At 38.5% G+C, this 24,653-nt stretch overlaps 1 protein-coding gene across 1 annotated transcript in view; it reads right to left on the bottom strand.

Annotated features, from left to right (window-relative positions):
• LOC103604270 (E3 ubiquitin-protein ligase TTC3-like) overlaps positions 1-24,653 on the bottom strand; it is a 62,471-nt gene that overhangs the window by 21,126 nt on the left and 16,692 nt on the right. Inside the window, exons 11-15 of the mRNA XM_008588837.1 lie at positions 23,474-23,547; positions 21,526-21,690; positions 14,958-16,023; positions 13,924-13,989; positions 10,848-10,997 (exon numbers count right to left, since the gene is read on the bottom strand). Of these exons, the coding sequence (XP_008587059.1) occupies positions 10,848-10,997; positions 13,924-13,989; positions 14,958-16,023; positions 21,526-21,690; positions 23,474-23,547 (1,521 nt within the window). The remainder of the gene's footprint in view (positions 1-10,847; positions 10,998-13,923; positions 13,990-14,957; positions 16,024-21,525; positions 21,691-23,473; positions 23,548-24,653) is intronic.

Genomic DNA, 24,653 nt, shown 5'->3' with positions numbered 1-24,653 from the left:
TTTTTTTTTAAAAAAAAAGAGGCTGAAAGATTATAAATTGTGACAGTGTCAGAGCTTAAACACAATGACTTGAATTAACTAGAACAAACACTCACAACCCGGCACTCTGTGGCAGGTTATGCCATCACAGCCAACCTAGGGCACAAAGTTATACAACACAGCCACAGCCTAGCCACTGAGTGCACCTGACTGCAGTAAGGTCCTCTGAAGAACCACTTGGATGTGCCCAGAATTACTTCACTCTTCACACTTCACTCTTCAGCCTAAATGATTCTCTAACCTGGAGGTAGTCTACATACATGTTTTATTTGGCAAGTCCAATAGCTTTTGTTTGCTTTTAAAAATATAAATGTGATCCCTCTGGCTGGTCATCAAAGGTATTTGGGTTGAGATACCTGCCAGAATTTCAGGCAGTGACAAAGAGAAATGAAAAACTCTTTTAAGCAATACTAGTTACCTGTCCCCTGGAGAGTTACGTACAACACCACCTGACACCCAGACTTTGTCAGCTTCCTTATGCAGATGCTGCTTTTCAAATTTTTTTTAAAGGGAAAGCTATCCAAGAATTATTTATTATTCCTTCTTAGTCATTCATTCCTTCTTNCCTGGAGAGTTAGGTACAACACCACCTGACACCCAGACTTTGTCAGCTTCCTTATGCAGATGCTGCTTTTCAAATTTTTTTTAAAGGGAAAGCTATCCAAGAATTATTTATTATTCCTTCTTAGTCATTCATTCCTTCTTCTTTTTTTCATTTTTTTAAACTTTTTAAAAAAATGTAGCTTCTCAATTTACATTGTAGTTGATTTTTGTGTCCCTTTTAAACCTACAAATTCTCTAAAAATTTTGTGTCCTTTTAAAGTATCATCCATTCAGTAGTAGCAAAAGATCTGGGTAGGGCACATGCTTGTAAATACCAATCATTTACAAGTAAACATTCTCTATGTTAATATTTCTAATAATTAATTTAAATGTGAATCATAGCAATATTTAAAAGAAACAGCAAACCCAAATATCATATTTTACTCCATAAATATATATAACTGTTGTGGGTCAATTAAGAAAAAATAAATTAAAAAGGAAAAAAAACAATTTCAGAGGCAGAAGTAGATCAGAGGTTACCAGAAACGAAGGGGAAGGAGGAGTGGAAATGAGAATTTATTGCTTTTCTGGGTACAGAGTTTATGGTTAGCATGACAAAAGAGTTTTGGAAACAGGTAGAGGTTAGTAGTTACACAGTATTATGAATGTAATTAATTCCACACAGTTGTATGTTTAAAAATGCTTAAAATGGCAATTCTTATGTTATATGTTTTACCAAGATTAAAAAAAAAAGGGAAAAAAAAAGAAGCAACTAAAAGAAACATGTTAAATATTTTCATTTGAAATTCCACTATTATCAATGACTGCTTAATGAAGTCCTGACCCCATATTTGCTTCAGGGGAACCTTTAAGTTTTCACTTCCTATCAGGTTCCCTGTAGCCTGAACTTCTTACACTTAGAACATACTTAGGTCACTGAGGACAAGGGTTCAGCTATGGAAATGCAGGGCCTTCTCCCTCAGAAAGGAAGGCGTACTCTAATGTCAACCCACACAGATTCCATAGGAAATAATGACTCTTGAGTCAGAAGCTGTATCAACTTGGAAGCCATTTCTATCTCTCCAGCCTTAGATACCAAGGTTTTCAATGTTCCTGGGAAGCAGATTCACTAACCAGTCAGGTCCTTTAAGACTTCAAAGTCCTACTGCGTGGATAGGGTTGATTTTGGTGGCCATGAAATGTGCAGGCTAATTGTTTTCAGGTGGCAGAGGTGCAACAACAGTTCAGTGACATTCTCTTTAGCATGGGGACCGCCTCTTTTTTTTTTTTACTGAACGGTAACGGGATCGCAACCCTCGGTGTTGCGCCCGTACTGGGGACCGGCAATGGGATCGCAACCCTCGGTGTTGCGCCCGTACTGGGGGCCGGCAATGGGATTGCAACCCTCGGTGTTGCGCCCGTACTGGGGGCCGGCAATGGGATTGCAACCCTCGGTGTTGCGCCCGTACTGGGGGCCGGCAATGGGATTGCAACCCTCGGTGTTGCGCCCGTACTGGGGGCCGGCAATGGGATTGCAACCCTCGGTGTTGCGCCCGTACTGGGGGCCGGCAATGGGATTGCAACCCTCGGTGTTGCGCCCGTACTGGGGGCCGGCAATGGGATTGCAACCCTCGGTGTTGCGCCCGTACTGGGGGCCGGCAATGGGATTGCAACCCTCGGTGTTGCGCCCGTACTGGGGGCCGGCAATGGGATTGCAACCCTCGGTGTTGCGCCCGTACTGGGGGCCGGCAATGGGATTGCAACCCTCGGTGTTGCGCCCGTACTGGGGGCCGGCAATGGGATTGCAACCCTCGGTGTTGCGCCCGTACTGGGGGCCGGCAATGGGATTGCAACCCTCGGTGTTGCGCCCGTACTGGGGGCCGGCAATGGGATTGCAACCCTCGGTGTTGCGCCCGTACTGGGGGCCGGCAATGGGATTGCAACCCTCGGTGTTGCGCCCGTACTGGGGGCCGGCAATGGGATTGCAACCCTCGGTGTTGCGCCCGTACTGGGGGCCGGCAATGGGATTGCAACCCTCGGTGTTGCGCCCGTACTGGGGGCCGGCAATGGGATTGCAACCCTCGGTGTTGCGCCCGTACTGGGGGCCGGCAATGGGATTGCAACCCTCGGTGTTGCGCCCGTACTGGGGGCCGGCAATGGGATTGCAACCCTCGGTGTTGCGCCCGTACTGGGGGCCGGCAATGGGATTGCAACCCTCGGTGTTGCGCCCGTACTGGGGGCCGGCAATGGGATTGCAACCCTCGGTGTTGCGCCCGTACTGGGGGCCGGCAATGGGATTGCAACCCTCGGTGTTGCGCCCGTACTGGGGGCCGGCAATGGGATTGCAACCCTCGGTGTTGCGCCCGTACTGGGGGCCGGCAATGGGATTGCAACCCTCGGTGTTGCGCCCGTACTGGGGGCCGGCAATGGGATTGCAACCCTCGGTGTTGCGCCCGTACTGGGGGCCGGCAATGGGATTGCAACCCTCGGTGTTGCGCCCGTACTGGGGGCCGGCAATGGGATTGCAACCCTCGGTGTTGCGCCCGTACTGGGGGCCGGCAATGGGATTGCAACCCTCGGTGTTGCGCCCGTACTGGGGGCCGGCAATGGGATTGCAACCCTCGGTGTTGCGCCCGTACTGGGGGCCGGCAATGGGATTGCAACCCTCGGTGTTGCGCCCGTACTGGGGGCCGGCAATGGGATTGCAACCCTCGGTGTTGCGCCCGTACTGGGGGCCGGCAATGGGATTGCAACCCTCGGTGTTGCGCCCGTACTGGGGGCCGGCAATGGGATTGCAACCCTCGGTGTTGCGCCCGTACTGGGGGCCGGCAATGGGATTGCAACCCTCGGTGTTGCGCCCGTACTGGGGGCCGGCAATGGGATTGCAACCCTCGGTGTTGCGCCCGTACTGGGGGCCGGCAATGGGATTGCAACCCTCGGTGTTGCGCCCGCACCGCGCTCAACCAGTGAGCGGAACCGGTCTCCACATGGGATCTGAACCCTCGGCGGGAGCGCCGCCGCGCTCCCAAGTGGCGCACTCTCCAGTGCGCCACCGGGCTGGCCCTGGGGACCACTTCTGTTCACATTTTCCATGTTGGAACTTTGCTGATCCTGAATTTGTTGAGTCATTATTGTGACTGAGGTGACCACCGAGCCTACTCTACTTAGAAAATCCTGTATTCCACCTCGCTCAGTTCTACCAGCATGACCAATGTCGATTTGCATGCTCTGCTACTGGCAACCAAGCCAACTCTGTTTCTTGCCTATCCTGTGCTTCTATTCTAAGCCAGGGATCTCACCTTGGATCCAGCCCTTCGGCTGGGAGATTATGTGCAACCACAAGGTTATGCTGGGGCATCAGAACCTATTTGGCAAGAAGTACCTAAGGGAGTTCAGGTATCAAAGGCACAAAGTATTACAAACACACACACACAGCCCCATCAGTGAAAATACTACATGAGTTTATCTGCTGTTTGTACTAACTACCCTTTAATGACATAGCTGCTTCACATGCTAACCAGGTCAGCTATCATGAGCTGTCTCTGATTGCATGAAAGAGAATAATCTCCTGAATCCTTTTCTTTCAAACATTAGGATAAAAGAAAGAACAGGCTATATATACAACTTCATCCTTTATATGCACAGTTTACTGACATAACTATAAACACTTTCTGATGTTCTTTTTCTCAATTACAAAAAAATATGTTTTCAGGGCCGGCCCAGTGGTGCACTGGAGAATGTGCCACTTGGGAGCACGGCGGCGCTCCCGCCAAGGGTTCGGATCCCATGTGGAGACCGGTTCCCACTCACTGGCTGAGCGTGGTGCAGGCACAACACTGAGGGTTGCGATCCCGTTACCAGTCAGTAAAAAAGACAAAAAGGAAAAAAAAAAAAAAGAAGAAGAAAAAAATATATGTTTTCATACCTTTTTAAACCTCAATTTTGTTCTAAAATAAATATTTGAGGTGCCTTCAACAATACATATAATTTAAAAAGACAAAATAAAAAGAATATTAGGTAAAGAAAATAGAATAAAAAGATAGAAACAACAATATAAAACCACAAGTGAGAGTAATATAACAATGAATGGCATGAGATCCTAATCATTCTTTAGAAATAAAAACTTTCTGGAAGAAAAGGTCAAAGAGGAAATACAATGAGCTATATAATTCAGTATTCACAAAATAAAAACAAACAAGCTACACAAGAGAAGCCCAGGTAGTGAAAGCAGAGAGAAGCAACTTCTCAGGGCCTCATAAAGAGGATGCTGCAGCAAAGTCCCAGAAGACCAGCCCTGAGCCTGGCATTTAAGAGAACATTCAATAAATATTTTTTAAATGAATCAAATGAAAGAGTGGGTAATATTCTCAACTACAAACTAGTAGTAATCAAAGCTACAACCTTCAATGTGTAAGCCTGATATCCTCTTATGTAGGCTAATACAAAATATGAAAATACAATTCACTAAACGCAGTTCTTCAGGGGGCCAAGGAAGTATCGTTTGATATACATTTGTAGAACACCTAGTCTGTACACTGGGCTAGATGCAGAGATCCAAGATGACTAAGAAAACAGTCTTTACTCTCAGGAAGACCAGTTTGGTGAGGAAAATATGCATAAAAGATAATTACTATGCAATATACAAAAATTAATTCAAAATGAATCAGAGACCTAATTGGAGAAGCTAAAACTATAAAACGCTTAAAATAAAGCAGTAAATTTCAGTGCCTATGGATTAGACAGGTGTCTTTTAAATATGACACCAAAAGCACAAGTAACGAAAGAAAAGAACAGAAACCGGACTACATCAAAATTAAAAACTTTTGTGCTCCAAATGATACCATTAAGAAAGTGAAAAGACAACCCACAAAATGGAGATGGGAGAAAATATTTGCAAATCACATATTTGATAAGTGACTTGAATCCAGAATATATTTAAAAATCTCTTATAATTCAATAACCGAAAGATAAACTCAATAAATGAATAGTACCTGAATACACATTTCTCCAAAGAAGATAACAAATGGCCAAAAAGCACATGAAAAGATGCCCAATATCATTAGCCTTTAGCGAAATGAAAATCAAAATCGAAATGAGATACCATTTCACACCAATTAGGATGGCTATAATCAAAAAGACAGAGAAGTATTAGTGAGAATGTACTGAAATTAAAATCCTCTTACACTGCTGGTGGGAATATAAGATGGTTTTTTGTAGGGGGGGAAACACTGATATTACAGAGACAGAGAGTAGGTTACCAGAGACTGGGAGGGGAGGTACGAAGGGAAAACAGGGAGAGGGGGCCAACAAGTACAAAATTACAATTAGATAGGAGGAATAAGTTCTGTGTTCTATTGCACAGTAGTGTGACTACGGTTAACAGTTAAGTTTTGTATATTACATAATAGCTAGAGGAGAGGCTTTTGAATGTTTTTGCCACAAAGAAATGGTAAATGCATGAGGTGATGGAAACATTAACTACCCTGACCTGATCATTATACAACATACATATGTATCAAAACATCAGACTGTACCCCATAAATATGTACAATTACAATGTGTCAATTAAAATAAATAAATTTTAGGAAAAAAAGATGGTTTTGGAACTGTCTGGCAGTTCCTTGAATAGTTAGTTATGGAATTACCATATGATCAGCAATTCCTAGGTATAGATCCAAAAGAAATGAAAACCTATGTCCACAGATAAACTTGTACATGAAAGTTCATAGCAGCATCTTCAAAATAGTCAAAAAGTAGAAAGAACCCAAATGTCAATTAACTGATGAATGAATAAAATGTCATACAGTCATATAATTGAATATTATTCAGCAGTAAAAAGGAACAAAGTGTTGACATATATTAAAACGGTAGAAAGAACCCAAATGTCAATTAACTGATGAATGAATAAAATGTCATACAGTCATATAATGGAATATTATTCAGCAGTAAAAAGGAACAAAGTGTTGACATATATTAAAACGGTTGGATGTACATGGATAAACCTTGAAGACATTATGCTAAGTGAAAGAAGACACAAAGATCACATATAATGATTCCACATATATAAAATGCCCAGACAGGCAAATCTATAGAGTAAATTAGTGGTTGCCTAGAGCTGAGAGAGGGAGAATAGAGTGTGACTGATAGAGGGTATTTTCATCATTTTCACATGATGAAAATGCTCTACCTTAGATTGTGGTGATGGCTGCACAGCCATGTATATACACTAAAGCCACTGAACTGTATACTTTAAATGGATGAATTTTATGGTGAGTTATATCTCAATAAAGATGTTACAAAATGATAACTACTATATAATATAGTGAGGTGCTTACTCCCACCACTGCATTAACAAGAGCCTTTAATCAAGTCTGAGGTTGACGTCAAGAACTGCTTCCTCAAGAAAGAGATGCCTGAGCTGGGCCCAAAAGATGAGTAGGAGGGAGCCAGGCTTGAGGAGTCAGGCCACTCAAGATAGAAGGGACAGTACTGAGAAAAGATTCAGGAGTGAAGAATCACATGATGAACATTATCTGGCTATGTGACTGCTTTGCCTACTGGGATATGAGCAGACCTGATGCCGGCAGAGGCTTGAAAAGTGCTTGTGTGACTGTCCATGATTGCCCTTGCACCTTCCTACTGCTTGAGAGTATGATTTTCAGGGTGGAAGATAAAACACACATGAGACAGTGCCAGTTGCCCCAGACATCCCAGCTGAGGCCATTCTAGAACAATACATAGCTAGCTGACCCCAGATGTGTGAGCAAGCACAGCAAAGAACAGCAGAGCCCTCACTGACCCCAAGGTGAAATGACCCAGCCAAGCCCAAGCAGGATCAGCTAACTCAGATTCATCAGCTTAATGTTTATTGTTTCATGTTGCTGAGGTGCTGTGGTTGTTTACTTCTCAGCATTATTTGACGGTAGTTAACTGATACACTCACACTGCTAGTAAAGTGCTGAGAAATGTCTTTAACAGGTAACTGAACTGGTTGTGGAACTGACATTTTCTCAAGAGAGAACAAACTCAAGAGATCTGGAGCCTGAAACTCACTACATGTTCTGCCACACAGAACAGGTGTGACTTTGAGCAAGTTGCATTAACTACTTCTACCTCCATTTCCTCACCAGTAAAATGGAGATAGTACTAGTATATCATGCTATAATTGTAGGATACTAGGATTGTTTTGAGATTAAATTAATATATTAAATTAATACAAAAATTAACAAGTATGGCACATAATATGAGCTTCATAAATGTTAGATTAAAGAATGTCTGAACTTGGCAAGGACCCATGACTGAATAGGAGAATCCCCATCTCTGCACAGATGTGGGCTGAGGAAGTTTTGGCAGGCAGGGGCCAAGATTCTGCTCTAATATAGAAACAGGTAGAAGTTCTAAAATTCTACACTGTAAATTATTCTAGGGCCAAAATAATTTTGACTGTTTTAAGAGCCAGCATCAACTAAATGCCTACCTCAGCTATTAGAAAATGTCATTAAAGCACTTTAGGAACATATGTCCTGGGTAGATGCGGAATGACCGATTAATAGATAGATACCAGGTTTCTTTTTGGGATGATGAAAGTGTTCTTGAATTAGTGGTAACGGTTACACAATAATGCGAATACGTGAAAAACCACTGAAATGTATACTTTATAATGGTTAATCTGGTGAATTTTATGTTAAATGAATTTTATCTCAATAAAACAAAAAAGAACATATGTCCTTGAGCAATCTTGCAAACCAGTTATACCCACCAGTCACAGGTTAGGGGTACATTAAAAACAACAGGAGACTCTGGCTTTGGAATAGCTATTTTTCTTTGGCAGAGGATAACTGGCCTAATTCTCTATTTGAGGCCACTCCCAGCTCATGATAACAAAACCCCATCAGCTATATACAATAGCTAGCTCAGATTTTTAGTGATGCTTAATATATGGTAACCACTCTTAAGGTACTTTGTAAAAAATCAATTTCCTCAGCAGGGGCATGAGTGGTATTTTGGGGGGACAGTGCTGCCTTGAGTGCTATACTTACTGTCTCTGACCATCCCCCCAGCCTCCCTGCCCTTTTTCAACCACCCCTGGTGAGCCCTCCCAAATCTATGAAGTTGAGATTACATTATTAATGAGGAAACTGGGGATCAAAGAGGTTGAACAAATTGCCTAAGGTCTTGTTTTCGGCCGCTTGTCAGTATGGCGATCAGAATCCACGACCTTGGTGTTACTAGCACTATGCTCTCCCAAGTGAGCTAATCAGAGTAGTCCGATTCTAATGTCTGATTTCTGAAACATGATTTCTATCGTTTGCCTATTTTTCTATTCTCTGTAAGGGGGTGGGAATGTGTATCTAACACATCCAAATGTGATATCAAGTAACTTTAAGGTAAACATGGGTTAGCTTATAACCTCAGTGATCTACAAAGTCAAAGGCCAACGGAAAGATCAATAAAAGGCACATATTTCTTTTTACATTTATAAAAGACTTCTCCACAGCTATGAACATAATCATGATTAATAAAGAAATGACCATGGCTAAATCTCACCTGCTCTTGTGTAGACACCAGCCTAAGGAACTCAGATTAGCCATTTATCCTAATAGGAAACAGGTACACATTTTACAAGGGAAGATTAATAACCTAAAAGGCTGATAATGTGGGGGACTAAATAACTGGCCTTTTAAAAACCAGACTGAGTACTCGGGAGTGCAGCCACAGGACAGCAGACCCAAAGCCTTCACAAGTCCAAGAGCACACTAGCCAGAGCCCCCAGCCAGAGCCGCTGCCCTCTCACAGCCTCCTCCCTGGGTACTTCATTTCCTACAAGCTTCTTGATCAATTGTACAAACAAAGGAGGCTTAATAACCTGTACAAATAAAGCACCCATTGAGACCAGCAATTTATAAAGCTGGAAAAACTTCTGCAGAAAGAAATAACTTCACTCACCGAATGCCCACCCTAAGCAACTATGTCCCCAAACCTACCCTTGTCATTCAAACAGGCGGCCACAGGCATTCCCATGTGGATTTATTAAAAATGAATTTTCCTAAGGCAATGCAAAGTTTATAAAAGTGTTTTGTTTTGTTAAACCTCTCAAGTAGCTTATTCAAGTTTGTGTTCCATGTATCACTGTGCTAGGGAGATTTTATTTTTGTTCCTTTTTCTCCTCTCCCAACCAGGCAACTGAGAAGAAAGTCTCTGGTTCCATTCTTCTTATCCTTTGACTCTCTCCATCCCAATCCCGAGTATAAACAGGTCCTGCAGAATGTCACAACACTTACCTTTAGAAATTGACCCTTTTCTTCTGTGTATACTTACAACTCAGTAAATGAGTTCCTTGATTCAGGTCCCACTAAACCATTTTTCTTCTATTTAATATGTTACCCCAGCTACCAATCCATACTTTTGAAACAAATTCTTCCTTTCTTAAATGGATTGATAACCCTTTGCTACCTCTCTAAACAGAAGACAGTAGTTTTTAAAAAGAAACACACCATGACTTCTTCATATCTATAATTCCACATTCCCATGAATTCAATCTGGACTTGCCACTAATTAGTATGACATGTAGCCAGCTACATGTAACTGATGATCAGAATTCAACATCAGTAGATTCAAACAAGATACTCTGGGTGACTTTACAGTCCAATATTGCTGAGGCCCCATGTGTTAAGATGAAGATGATGGTAACTGTAGTAGTAATAACAGTGGCAGCCAATACTTGAGTCCTTACAACATACCTGTCAGTTTTAAGTACTTTACAAGTATTAATCTAAACCCATGAAATGGGAGCTATTATTACCCAAATTTTCCAGGTAAAGAACTAAAGCACAGAGAAGTTAAGTAACTTGCCCAAGATCAGAACTAGTATAGAACCAAGCCTGGATCTGAACCCCGCCAGTCTGACTCCAGGGCTCCCACTCTGAACCACTAATGCTATACTGCCTCTCAATATAAACAAGAATTTAACTCGGAAACTTGCCACCATAAAATAGAGTTTTAGTTAGCCAAGTGAACTGAATTACAGAGAAACGAAAATCCGGATTTATAGCCCTTTTCTCATAAGGCAATTTGTGGAGGTTCTAAAACACTGCAAGAAACACTTACTTTATTATGTCAGAGAAATCTGAAACAGGCAATTTTGAGAAAGAATCCTATGTTTAGCCAAAAATGCAGAAGGAAGTTCAGCTAATTGAGGCTGCAAAAGCACAGTTATATTCTCCTAATTATACATGCAATTAAACAGAGGTTTCAGATAGGATTACCTTGTTTTCTTCTAAGTTCCTTTTTAATTTTTCTTCCAGGTCCCTGGTCTCTTCTGAGCCCTTGAGTTTTATCTGCTCATAATTTTCACGTGCTTTCTTGAGCTGCTCTTGTAATTCCTGGTACTCTTTTTCAATCTGTGAAATATCCCCCTAAAAGTAAATTACAAATCTATTAAAAATAGCTTAATATGCCTATTTATGATCTTGTTCTGATCTGTCTCTTAAAATAAACAAAGGAGAGTAAAAGGAAGATGAAAATTTACAAAGGAAATGTCACAATACTTCAGGAATTAAAAAACCCTGAACACTGTTTAGTAAAGCCAGCTATTTCTTAAATACAATTATTCATATTATTGGAATTCATAATGAAACTTTTCACTCTGTATTATAATTAGTTCTGAATATTTATTTATTTTAGAGGGGTTCAATATTAGACCAGTAGATTGATATGTCACTCTCCAAAATTAACAACAAGAACTACTTATTAGGTTTTAAAAACTGCATATATTATTCATATTTTAGATATGAACAGAACATATTAACTTTGGCCCTACTTTTAAGTATTTCAAATGGATAGCTCCTGGTTATTTCAAAGACAAGTTAAAATATCATCAATGAATGTTTTCAGTTATCTGTCCCTTAGACCAGCTTTAAAAAACTAAACAAAACAAAAACAGAAGCCATACTGTAATATGAAATGTTGGTAAACAATAAACATCACTTAAGCCACTGCTAAGACTGTCAGCAATCTCACACTTATGTTGGAAAAGAGTATCTGTTTGATGCCATCAACTTCTCCCAGCTTAAGGTGACTCCTGCAGCAGCCAGGCTTTGGAAATATATCCCAGTGGCATAAACCTGTCCATCTTTGACATCTCCTGGACCTCTGCAATACCTTAGCGTCTTGCAAGTGTAAAAAGGCAGGGAATCGAGCATTTGAAATTCTGTTAAATTATCAGTTAAGAGAACTGTGAACTACGGCCAGGCGACCAGTTTGCCTCGGAAAGTCCCAGTATATGTCTGTCCAGATTGAAAGTTTCACACCATGAATACAGCCCATGTTTAAATAAAAATTAAATGGTCAACCTTACTATAAACCATGAGCAAAACTCTGGTTTAAGATCCTAGTTACCTCTATTTTCATTCTCAATTCAGCAAAAGGATCAGCAACTCGGTATTAAGAATTAATTTATATGCCCCAAATCACCAACAGAGACAGGCAGGAAGTTAAATGCCATTTCTACATTATTACATTTAAACTTCACTACACTTCTGTTTTTATTTTGTTTCTATTTTTTGCCTTCAATAGATAGGTCATAAAACCAAGCCTTAGGTCTGTGAAGCAACTTTTCAAAGTCCCAGAAGAAAGCAGCAGCCTTTGTCTAGTCTTAATTAAATCATGTACAATAGCCAGTCTCCAAGGTAGCCCCAAGATTCTAGCCTCATGGCATTCATGTCCTTGTACAGACCTCTCCTACCATGTAGCCACATTGGTGGGTTGGTCTACGTGTCTGAGGGAATACAGCAGAAGTGATGAAGTATGACTTCTTGAAATAAGTCATAAAAGCCATTGCTGCTTCTGCCTTGGATCACTCATGCTGGGGAATGCCAGGCCCTACACAAACACTCAAGCAGTACTACGTAGAGGTCTACAAGGCAAGGAACTGAACTGCCAGCAAAGAACTTGCAAGCCATGTAAGTTAGCTGTCTTGGAAGTAGAACCATCAGCCCCAGTTACTCCTGCAGATGACTGAACCCTAGTCTCAGTAACCTCATGAGGATCTCCAGTACCATCCAGTTAATCTGCTCCTGAATTCCTGACCTAGAGAAACTGTGAGATGATAAATGTTTACTGTTGTTTTAAGGCACTAGGTTTTGAAGTAATTTGTTATACAGCAATAGATAATACACTCTGTTCATGTGTGTACTGTGATTACATTTTTAAAAGCTTTAGGAAGAACCAACATTCTATTATAATAGGTCTTCCTATCCTAGTACACAGAACACCTTTTGATTTAAGTCTTTCTTTAGTGTGTGTCTCTCAGTAGCATTTTAAAAGTTCTCTTTACATTGATTTAAGTATTTTATCTTTTTGTTGATATTGAAAATAGAAGGTATATTAGAAGAAAATACTCCAACAGGCTGTTATTTGCATATAGAAAATTATTTATTTTGTATCCAATCACCTTTCTGAATTCTCTTACATTTTGAAATAGATTTTCAGTTGACTGTTGTGGATTTTACAGGTACATAATCTCAGCCTCTGTAAAAAATGATATTTTTACTTCCCCTTTTCCATCTTTCTTTCTCATATCTAATTTTGTGAGTTAATAACTCCAGGATAATAAATATTAATGGTGACATTTCACATTTAAACAAGATGGCTTTTGGCTTAAGAGAGAAAGATACTAGCATGCTGAGAAGTATTCATCAATTCCCATTTTATTATCAGCTTTGGTCAAGAAAGGGATCTGAATTTTATCCAATACCTTTTCTGCAACTACAGAGTTGATCAAATAACTTTTCTCTTGTAATATATTAACAAAGTAAATTATACTAATAGATTTTCTAATTGAATTATTCTTAAAGTAGTGAATGTCTTTATATAATTCCTTTCTGTACTATTCATGTGAATAAGCTTACTTATAAATTAATAGGTGCTCATTATACCAATTAAAACAATGAAGCCACTATACTTAGAAATAAAAATATGATAGGAAAAACCTTACTTTTTCATATGCCTCTGTTTCTCAAGTTTCAACAATAAAAACAAAATAATTTTTTTGTTATGTTCCAAAGCTTATTCCATGATAAATTCATTATACCAATTAAAACAATGAAGCCACTATACTTAGAAATAAAAATATGATAGGAAAAAACTTACTTTTTCATATGCCTCTGTTTCTCAAGTTTCAACAATAAAAACAAAATAATTTTTTTGTTATGTTCCAAAGCTTATTCCATGATAAATTGGTATGGAATTAGCTTGCTACAAAATAATTCTAGTTCATCATTCCCATCAAGATAAACTGATGAAAATTAAACCTTTCAATAGCTGAATACAATTTTGACTCACCTGTTCTACCTCAAAAGGATCATAAGGTTCAGTATTGACTTCTTGGTGTATTATGTTCCAAGATACCTACAGGGCAAAACAAACATTTAAATTCAATCTATCTTAATTGCTCCAGTAAAATAAATCTGTCATGTAATAACATTTTAAAACATGCCCACAATTTTTTCAAGGGTTCCCACCCCCCGCCCCAATTTAGATTATGTTCCATGCTTTCCATAAATATTTATATTAGGGAAGTGTTATTATTCAGAATTAATGTAACTGAAAATAATTTTGGTTCATTACTCTTAATATATTTTTTTCAAAGCTTCCTAGAAAACAGAAAACTTAATGAGGAGCGGGGCAATTCAATAAGGATTTAATGAATTCACACCTTATAAAGGTAGCCACAGAGAAACCTCAATTTATTCTCATACTTGATAGGAAGAAACTCATATGCATCCCTCCTGTTTTTCCCCCTCTGGCTGTCTCTTTTTAACACCCTCATTCTTCCCCTGGTTTGGCAGAAAAAGCTGGGCATGTGTAGCCCATACTCTTCCTTTTTTCTCTGGGGAGCGCCAGCACATTTCCCCTTCTTCCTCTTGCTAAGTCCTAGGGGGCAGGCACCCAAGCAAGAGGCCTCCTGGTCCAGCCTTGCTATAGGTGGTAGGTAAGCTAGTATGCTGGGGGATTCACTGTTAGCACATGCACTTTTCTACAGAAACAGCCACACCCTCTTACTGTGCCTTTATCATTATTATCAAGGAGATGCTTTGGCTCCACCTGCTGACTCCTTTATCTTGTTTTTCAATTGCTATAAAATTTGGGTAATGAAGAAGAGTATTATTTACTGGAACCAAACTTCTTTCTCACAAGATTATCTGCTGTGCCCCACAAAGGGGTTCGTGTTTGTAAAATATTTTCAGGCAAAAGCTTTATTAACCATTATAAAGCCAATAATTTTTAAGAATTTCAGTACATATAATGGCAATGAAAAATGAAAAGGAAAATTTAACTTAAGTATTCAGTAAGATTTTTTTCTATTTAAGTCTTACCTGTATGGCAACCATCTGTGTATGTGGAATATTTGTTACTGCATTGGTACTTTCAGGATTTACTTCACATTTATTGTTAGAATTCCCACAGTGTCCATCATTTCTGTTAGACTCACTTGGGGGTGTATTAGCATCACCTGTGCTACACTGTGACTTTACAGATACTCCCAAAGAGTCCTCAAGGATCTGTGTTTCAGAGACAATCTGGTTATCAGCAGCATTCTCAGCATTCAAATGATGACCCTCAAAATAAGCAGTGGCATTTTTATCTGCTCTGTCACTGGCTACAAAAGATGGCACCACTGGTATTGATCTTTGCAACTGATACTCGGAAGAAATGCTGGCCAAAGATGTGTATATGCTGGTGTACTGGGGCAAACTTGGTAACACATTTATATATGTTGGCGGCGTCTGGTTGATGTCAAATCCTTGAAAAGGAAGATATGTACAATATCCTGTGACCAAGTGGGATTGAGTCCAATAGGTTGGTTTCACATCTTCAAGAACTGGTTTGGGAGAATTAGAGGAGACTCGCTTTTTACTTGCATCCTCAGAGACTGGTTTGGGAGAATTAGAAGAGACTCCTTTGGGTTTTCCATCCTCAGAAACTGGTCTTAAAGAATTATCAGATACCGGTTTGGGCTTCACATCTTCACAAGCTGGTTTGGGAGAATTAGCAGGCACAGGTTTGGGCTTCATATCCTCAGAAGCTGGTGCTGAAGATAAATCAGAAACTGGTTTGGACTTTCCATCTGGTTTAAATTCCCTAGCAGCTGGATTCAGTGGTAGTTTAACTCGTAAATACTCTCCCGTTCTTGAAACTTCTTCTACTTTTGTTTTAATGTTTTTCTTCTTTCTCTTTTTCTTGAGCCGTAATGCAACTTTCTTCAATGCAATACAGTTGTCAATCACAACAAAACGAGGACATCCCAGGAGAAAAGATTTTAGACCTCCTGCTTTTTCTAGTATCTGTCGAGTTTCTTCAGGAAAAAACTCATATTCTTCAGAGAACATCTTGTTACTCATGTCCAAGGGACCATGTTCCTCCAACAACTGAGAAAAATAACTTGGAAAAAATTTACATTTACATGAGTTACTATATGGAAGTATTTGAAAAAACATGTTTATTTGAAAAAAACGTTTATTCTGCCAATTTCACTTCTCACTGATCTCAATACCTCCCCAACAAACATAAGGTTTACTGCAATCAATGATACTATAAACAAAATTTTGTCTACCCCTTAGAAAATAATCCTTTAAAAAGCTTTTTTTTTTTTGGAAAAAAGCAAAAAGAGATAAAAAAGTTATTGTATAAATTTCAATTATATAATCAGATAACCTATTTAAAAAGCAATGAATAAGCAAGAAAATATATTCTGGAAAAATAACAAGAATGCCAATAACAATGTTAAATGAGAAGAGGAAATCAAATCTCAAAAAATCCTATTTGAATTTGCGTTGAGTAAATCTATTAAAGTTTTTCTGTTTAGGAATGGTGCAATGATTCAGAGGGACTGAATTAATCATGTCTAATCAATAAACCAATATAGTTCAAGATCCAGATCCACAGTAATAAACCCAATCCCTTAGTCTGACTTCAGTTACAAACTGAGTTTGTTCACTCCAGTTCTGGGTCTATTTTCTTTTCCCATTCTTGCATCAGGCTCAACGAGGCTGCTTCTACCAACTGAATTTTGTATTCACTCTGTAACAGCGACATCACTAGCATGAAAGTCACACCGGGCACCACTACCATGGCTTTTTAAAGAACAAAAATCTCCAGAGGGGCTTTCTTAGTAAATTAATGCTAACGAGGACAACTTTTTAGAAGGAAGGTAAAAACAACACTTCTTTAAACAAAAGAAAATCACTTTTTGTGTACATGCTGCTGTGGATTAAATGCATAGGACAACTAAAAATGATTAACCTCTCTATTCAAAGCAACTGATAACTCTGATAAAAACCAAATGCCACTTCTCGTTGTCAGCACTACTGCTCTAAATACTTAAAAGTCATCCAAGAATCTCTTTTAATGTGTTTTATAATGAATATTTTTGTTTTAGAATAATCTCTACTATTGAAATTCCCCCACAAACATGTTGTTTTACAAAGTAAGCTTAAACATGGCTTTGCTTTAAGATCCCATCAAAACTTCATTTTTTATAGAGAAATTTCTAAAAGCAGAAGGGGCTGAGTGAGGGTAAGGTGAAAAAAAATAAATCATTGTAGTGTCAGGAACAATAATCTTTGTTGAGGATTTTGGTTGATTGGTATAAAATAACATAAGCCCCCACCATCTGTCCTAAGAGAGGCCTTTCCAGTCATTGTCAAGCTGCCATCAAGCAACAGCAGAATAATCAATGAATGGTGTATGTGTATTTACTTTTTTTTTAAAATTAAAGCATTCGTTGGACTGTATAGTTTTGCTAGCTACAATGAATACTAAAGAGTATCATTGAAAACTAAATCTTTTCTACCTAGATTAAAATACTTAAATCTGAACTGTGATAATTAAAGAACAGAAACCACTTGAAAGAAAACTACTTTCAGTAATTCAGCAACGAGATGTCAATCACAGAAGGGAATTAGCAACATAGATGATGATGCAGATCCAGGTGATGACTGCCAAGTATTAATAGAAGTCATGTTCCTGAAGAATATATATATATTTTTTTGTCCTTTTTGAGACCAGCCGCACCGCGCTCAGCCAGTGAGCGCTGTGAGCGCACCGGTCATCCCTATATAGGATCCGAACCCGCGGCAGAAGCGCTGCTGTGCTCCCAGCGCCGCACTCTCCTGAGTGCACCACGGGCTTGGCCCCCTGAAGAATATTTTAAGGATATAAAATAATACTCATCATACATTTTTAGGTGAAAATGACAAAATCAAGTGTGTAGTAAAATCATAGTTTATAAATTTTTGAAAATGTTTTACATATATACATTTTAAGTCTGAAAGAATACACACCAAAACTTAACTGTGATTAATCTGGGTGGTAGAATTATTCATAGTTTTAAATTTTTCCTTTAAAATTTTTATTTTTTTAAATTTTCATAATAATTTGTATTATTACTTTTGTAATCAGAAAAAATTCTTTTTCAAAGAAACAGAGCCTCCACATTTTTTCTACTAAGTAGCAATGAATTTTTCATACATTCGAGCAAAACAAAACTTAACCCAACGAGGGCCCCTAGCCCAAAGAGAAATGGTGCAATAACCACATTGTGAATAAAATTTTTATAGTTATTGTTATTTGAAATGCAATACAAAATGAATTTTATACTTGGACTTTTCTAGGCCTTGAAAAGCAGTTTCAGTAGGATAAACATTGGATTCAAAATTGCATAAATATGATTTATTCATAATCTAGTGTCTTACAAGGGTTAGAACAAGTCTATCAGCACACTGAACACTGCTGCTGGTGTGGATATTTAGTGGATATGAAAGGAAGCAAAAGCTGTAACAAAAGATACTAGATACAACTGAGATGATGAGGCTTACACAACCATTTCTCTTCCTGCCAAGTTATGAAATTGATCTCCTCCCTCACTATCTGGTCCCCATTAAAGTCTCAGACTCTAATACGGCTAGTATTTTCTGTATGCAAGAACCAGATGCAAAGAACTGGCACACTGTACATGACAGGAATAAAAAGTAAATAAAGCTAAGTGCATCAGAGATATTAATAGCTGTTATATGTGTGCATATATACATGTTTCTATATATATAACATTTTAGTAATTTGATGATGACCAATAGTGTCTTAAATGGTCATAAATGGATTTTGAAATGCCCTTGAATGTCACTGTCAGCACCTGGGAAAGGAGAGAAATGGAAAAAATATTTCAAAAAGCATTCCCGTCCTATTATTCTGGGTGTGCTCCTTTGAAAATCACTGTTTTTGATGGAGACAGGGGAAGCCAAACCCAGCTGCAACCAGGTTAAGAGCACGCCAAAAACACCATTTCCACATGGGTAGCCCACCATAGCCACGGCAATTGCCACGGCTGCCATAAAAATGGCTAGTCGCTATAGCAGTAGTCACAGCCACTGTGCAAATGGCATGCCAGACACCTGACTGCACTGACACAAGGAGAATCACCAGCGGAGACCAAAAAAGGAAAAAAAACAGGGCTTCTCTCTCCACAAAACACACTCCAGAGTAACAGAAGAAACATCTGCTATATGATAATAGTGGGGGACCTGAACACACATCTCTCAGTACTGGACAGATCATCTTGGCAAAAAATCAACACAGAAACAGTTAATCTATCAGAAGGACAGAACAAATCTATGGTTGTTAGAGAGGGGAGAGGCAGGAAGAGAGATTGGATAAGGGGCATAAAGAATAAGTCTGATTTGTAATAACAAATATACTAACAAAAATAATAAAAAAAAGAAATGAAACTTTGGATTTATGCATCTCCTTTAAAAAATCTCTCTTAAAAAAAAAAAATCACTGTTTTGCACCTGCTCATGATTCTTATTTCAGAATGTCATTTTTATTTGCAATACACTGTAATCCTATCAATGATCATCTTAACTCTCCTGCTATGCTGCAGGCTGCCTGATAGGACTATACCTTCTACTTTTTCTAGAATCTGCAATAGTGCCTAACCTTATGTAGTTAATAAATGTTGGCTACCTAATTAACAGCACTAAAGTGGTGTTAGGAAAAACTAAATGTGGAATAATTTGCTTTAACTATCTAAATACTGTTAGAACTAGAAAGGGCCATTAAAATAGAGAATTGGACCAATTTGTTCTTAAGTTGAAATACTAAAGTCAAGAAAAGGTTAATGCGTAGCAATTATCCCGCTGCTCTTGACTGCTTGTCCAATACTTTTTTACTTTGCTCTTTTTATATATAAAAGTTTAGTTTTATTTTTCTTTCTTTCATTAAACAACCATCATTCTTAAGCCATCATCTGTTTACTTTTAAAAATTCAAAGAATTGTGTTTTGAGATGTACCTTCTTGGTTTTCTATTATCATAAGATATAAATTCTACCTCAGAATAGAAAGAAATCAATCTATTTTTTTCTCATTAAGTGGTTTAATTTTTTCTCACTTACAATGGCAATAAATTCTTTAAGGCACAAGCTACTGAAAACTACACACTACACACTTTAGCTTCAGTTTTGGATGCTAGAAGCAAATTCTAGCCTATTTTAAGATATACTAGTGTAATTTTATAGCTGTTTCCACATTATCATCCAAGAGTTCTCTGGAAATATGATTTGCTCAGCATTTACACTCTAAAGAAAAACCATAAACAGGGAACCTAAGAACATATAACTAGATGCAAGTGAAGAAAATGGAATGACCATATCGCTGATGAGTGACAGGATTTTCAGGAGAATAGTTAGCTTTTAAATTAATTTTCTTTTACAGGTCTTAGCCCTCAATTTCTTTTCTTAAGGAAGGCCTCATGCTCTATTATTAATACCAAGGCCAAAATGGTAAGGTGTTTCTTCAAGTTTCCTAAACTCTTTAGTCAATTGTTTTATCCACCCTACTCAAATTTGACTTAATTGTTAAATTTCACATTCACATTTTCTTTTTTTTCCTTTTTGTCTTTTTTTTTACTGACTGGTAACGGGATTGCAACCCTCGGTGTCGCGCCCATACCGGGGACCGGCAACAGGATCGCAACCCTCGGTGTTGCGCCCGTACCGCGCTCAGCCAGTGAGTGGGAACCGGTCTCCACATGGGATCCGAACCCTTGGTGGGAGCGCCGCCGCGCTCCCAAGCGGCGCACTCTCCAGTGCGCCACCGGGCCGGCCCACACATTCACATTTTCAATCCAAAAGTAACTTCTACCCAAAGTTACCAAAAAAGGAATATGTTTCTGTTTCATTAGATCAATGTCAGGAAGTCAAGACTCTAACACAACACAGGGGTACAAGGTTCTATACCTGTACTATTACTCTAGTTGAACAATTACCATCCAAGCTGAAATAATAACAGCATCCTGGTATCCTTTCCCTAATAAAAGGGTAATACTTCACCAAGCTATATAATTCGTCATTGGAATTATGATATGCCAAACAACTGCATCCATTAACATAAGGACAATGAGATCAAATAATCCTATTATTCTTTGCCAAGTGAATACCTTGGAATTCATGATAAAAAGAGTATGGCTGGAAACTTTATCAGTCCTATTAGGACATACTAGGACAGTTTTAGAGGTAGAAAGTATATTAGCAGGTCAAAATGACAAAACCAATAATCACTAGGACTCTAAATTTAATAATTAAAAATCCTTAATTAACTTTGTGCAATACATGACAAAAGCTCTAACAATATCCCCTCTCCACTGCCCCCCCCAAAATATTCATCCCCTCTGGGAGGAATTTATTGTGAACCAATAAATGAATCCTTTAATAAATATAAGAGACACAAATTAAATAACTTCTGATCTTTAACTGGCAGTCTCGTTATAAAATAGTAGTTGTAGGAATGTTAACCTACTTACTCATATGAGACACAAATTAAATAACTTCTGATCTTTAACTGGCAACCTCAGTATAAAATATTATTTGTAGGAATGTTAACCTACTTACTCATATAAAGTTGAACATTTTTGTTTTGGGTTAATGTCCCACAGTTTCTTATTGCGGACAACATATTCATTACTGTGTTGGTCATAGAGAGCTTCAAATTCTTCTACATCTTGACGAAGATGATCAGGCACTGCAAACGGGCCTGCAGAATCTGAATTGCATCGGCTGGTTAAAAAAAAAAAAAAAAGTTTTGTGAACAATAAACTTTTAGGTGAACCAGAAGAATATTAAACCAAAATAAACATAATAATGGTAACAATATAACTCAGCTTTATGTTGCAAAAAAAGTACTACCAGAGAACTTAATGCACAAAAGTTACCCTTCTACAATTATATTCAAGAAATATTCTATTTGACATTCTGAGTAAGCACTTCTAATTAACCATTTAGTCTTGCTACCAAGAGCAAATTTTTTAAAACTCTAGGTTTTTTTAAAAAATCAATTTGCATTAGTTATAAACTGTTAAAGAGTTAAGAGACAAATGAAGATTTTATTATAATTATTATTAAGTTAAAGTGAGGTTGAGACTGGTAAAAGTACTAATAAGAAGATTTTTTAAAGACAAGTATAAGATGTTAGCATTCCAAAAAGATGTAGTGGTTTGAGTGTGGTGTTCTCGGGCAAGTAACTCAATTACACTGTGCCTCAGTTTCCTTATCAGTACAATGGACATACAGCACTTATCTCCTAGGGTAGATGAGTGGATTAAATGAGTTTATATATGTAAAGCCCTTAGAATAGCACCTGATACATAAGTGTTGATCTCAGTAAAAGCTATGTTATGGTCTGAATGTTTGTGTCCCCCAAAATTCTTACATTGAAACCTAATCACCAATGCAATGGTGTTAGGATATGGGGCCTCTGGGAGGTGATTAGGTCATGAGGGGCAGAGCCCTCATGAATGGGATTTAGTGCCCTTATAAAAGAGGCCCCAGGGCCGACCCCGTGGCTCACTCGGGAGAGTGCAGCGCTCCCGCCGCGGGTTCAGATCCTATATAGGGATGGCCAGTGTGCTCCCTGGCTGAGTGCAGTGCGGGCGACACCAAGCCAAGAGTTGCGATCCCCTTACCGGTCACAAAAAAGAAAAAAAAAAAAAAAAGCCCCAGAGAGTGGCCTCACTTCTTCCACCATGTGAAGATACAGAGAGAAGATGCCATCTATGAACCAGAAAGTGGGCCCTCACCAGACACCAAATCTTCTGGTGCCTTGCTCTTGGACTTCCCAGCCTCCAGAACTGTGAGAGATAAATTTCCATTGTTTGTAAGCTACCCAGTTTATGGCATATTGTTATAGCAGCCCAAGTGGATTAAGACAGATTATTATTTTAACTTATAACAATTCTTCCATAAAAACGACTGTGCAAAATTTAACTGTTCTTAAATCCTTTAAGAAATGTGGGGAAAAAATTGTGTGAATTTTGATCCATAAAAGATCAAATATAATATAAAAAGGTAACTGCTACTCACTAATTTCTTATGTTCATTTGTTTCTTGAAAACTCAGTTTCAACAACCAGATGGCATTGAAAATCAGTTAACATATAAGGTTAAAACAAAACACCATATACAGCTTTCAAGACAACTTCCTCCTCCTATTATAGCAAAAATGCTAATAATTATCAATAGGATATTCTATTCATTGAATATTTTCTAGATTTTTTCCTTGAATTTTCCCACAGTACCTTGCAGATGGTAGGTTCTCAATATATACTTATTAAATGAATGTCATTAGTCCTGCAACTTTGACACAGTTTGAATAAATTCTCAGAGTATACGAAACATGCTATAAATTCAATCAAGATGGATTACATCGGGTTTTTATAACAGATACACATCTTTAGAAAAGGAAGCTATGGAAATAAAACACAATTTATACTACATTAAATTAACACCACTTAAGGGAATACGTCTGAGTTAAAATGAAGCAAAATTTGTAAAATTACACTTACTTATGGTCTTCACCTGAAGTAACAGTCTCATTATTTGGTGTTACTGAGGTTGTTCCAGACCCAACTAACATAGGCTGGTTTAAAAGACAGAAAAATGACAATCATTTTTCTACCTTGAAATTTCATGAAAGAAAAAACTTTACCATTAAAATTGAGGAACGTTTACATAAACATGCATGCTAATTGCCAATATAAAAGACCTACCCCAAATTTTCTTGTGAACAAGAACACATAGTCATTAAGTTTCAACAGCCATAAATAAGCTTAAATTAACATTTAGGATAGTTTCCAATATTCAAAAAAAAAAAAAAAAAGTAAATTTCACTCAGTTTAAACTCCCAGTTTAGCTAAACTAAAGACGTATAGTCAAAAGATAAAAAGAAAAGTTTTCTTGGAGCTTTGAAGCTGCTCTCATCCTCTACTAATACTTGCTCATTTTCTCACACCTCTGCATCCCCTTATGCCCCCCACGTATACGACAGCCATGAAGAACCCACCATGAGACTTAAAAACAATACCCTACTTATTTCATAGGCCTCGAGGAGAGCCTTAGGTGAGAAAAAGGAAAGGATCCTATCAATGCTGAGTGTTATTAGTATTCATCATTTTTATTTTGAATATTTTAGATAATAAATACTTAAACAACAGAAATAATTCCAACAAAAGCTTTTAAATACTAGAAACTACTATTCTGCTTATCTCCTCATAAAATTCAGTTTAGTAGCAATAATAGCAGATGATATTCTATCTAATAAGCACAAGAACTCCATTAATTAATAATAGGTATCATTATTATTTTTGTTATATAGATGATGACACTAGGGTACAGGGAAGTCAAATAACTTGCCTAAGGTCACCCAGATAATAACAGGTAGAACAAAGATAGGAACCCAGGCCTGACTGATCCCAAAGCATTCTTGGCGACTCTGCGTTATAATCACCCATACAGAGTCCTACATCATAACAATGATTTCACTTGGAAATATCTAGAAAATAAAAAGGATGACAGTCTCTTTCAAGAGTTACTCATATACCAGTGTACTTCAAAAAGTTCATGGAAGGGCCAGCCCGGTGGCACACTGCTACAGTGCGCCGCTTGGGAGCATGGCGGCGCTCCCGCCGAGGGTTCGGATCCCACATACAGACCGGTTCCCGCTCACTGGCTGAGCGAGGTGCGGGC

Source organism: Galeopterus variegatus, unplaced genomic scaffold (genome assembly GCF_000696425.1).
Source record: "Galeopterus variegatus unplaced genomic scaffold, G_variegatus-3.0.2 Scaffold5059, whole genome shotgun sequence".
NCBI lineage: Eukaryota > Metazoa > Chordata > Mammalia > Dermoptera > Cynocephalidae > Galeopterus > Galeopterus variegatus.
The sequence above is the reverse complement of the archived record's forward strand: the minus strand, read 5'-3'. Positions and strand labels throughout refer to the sequence as shown.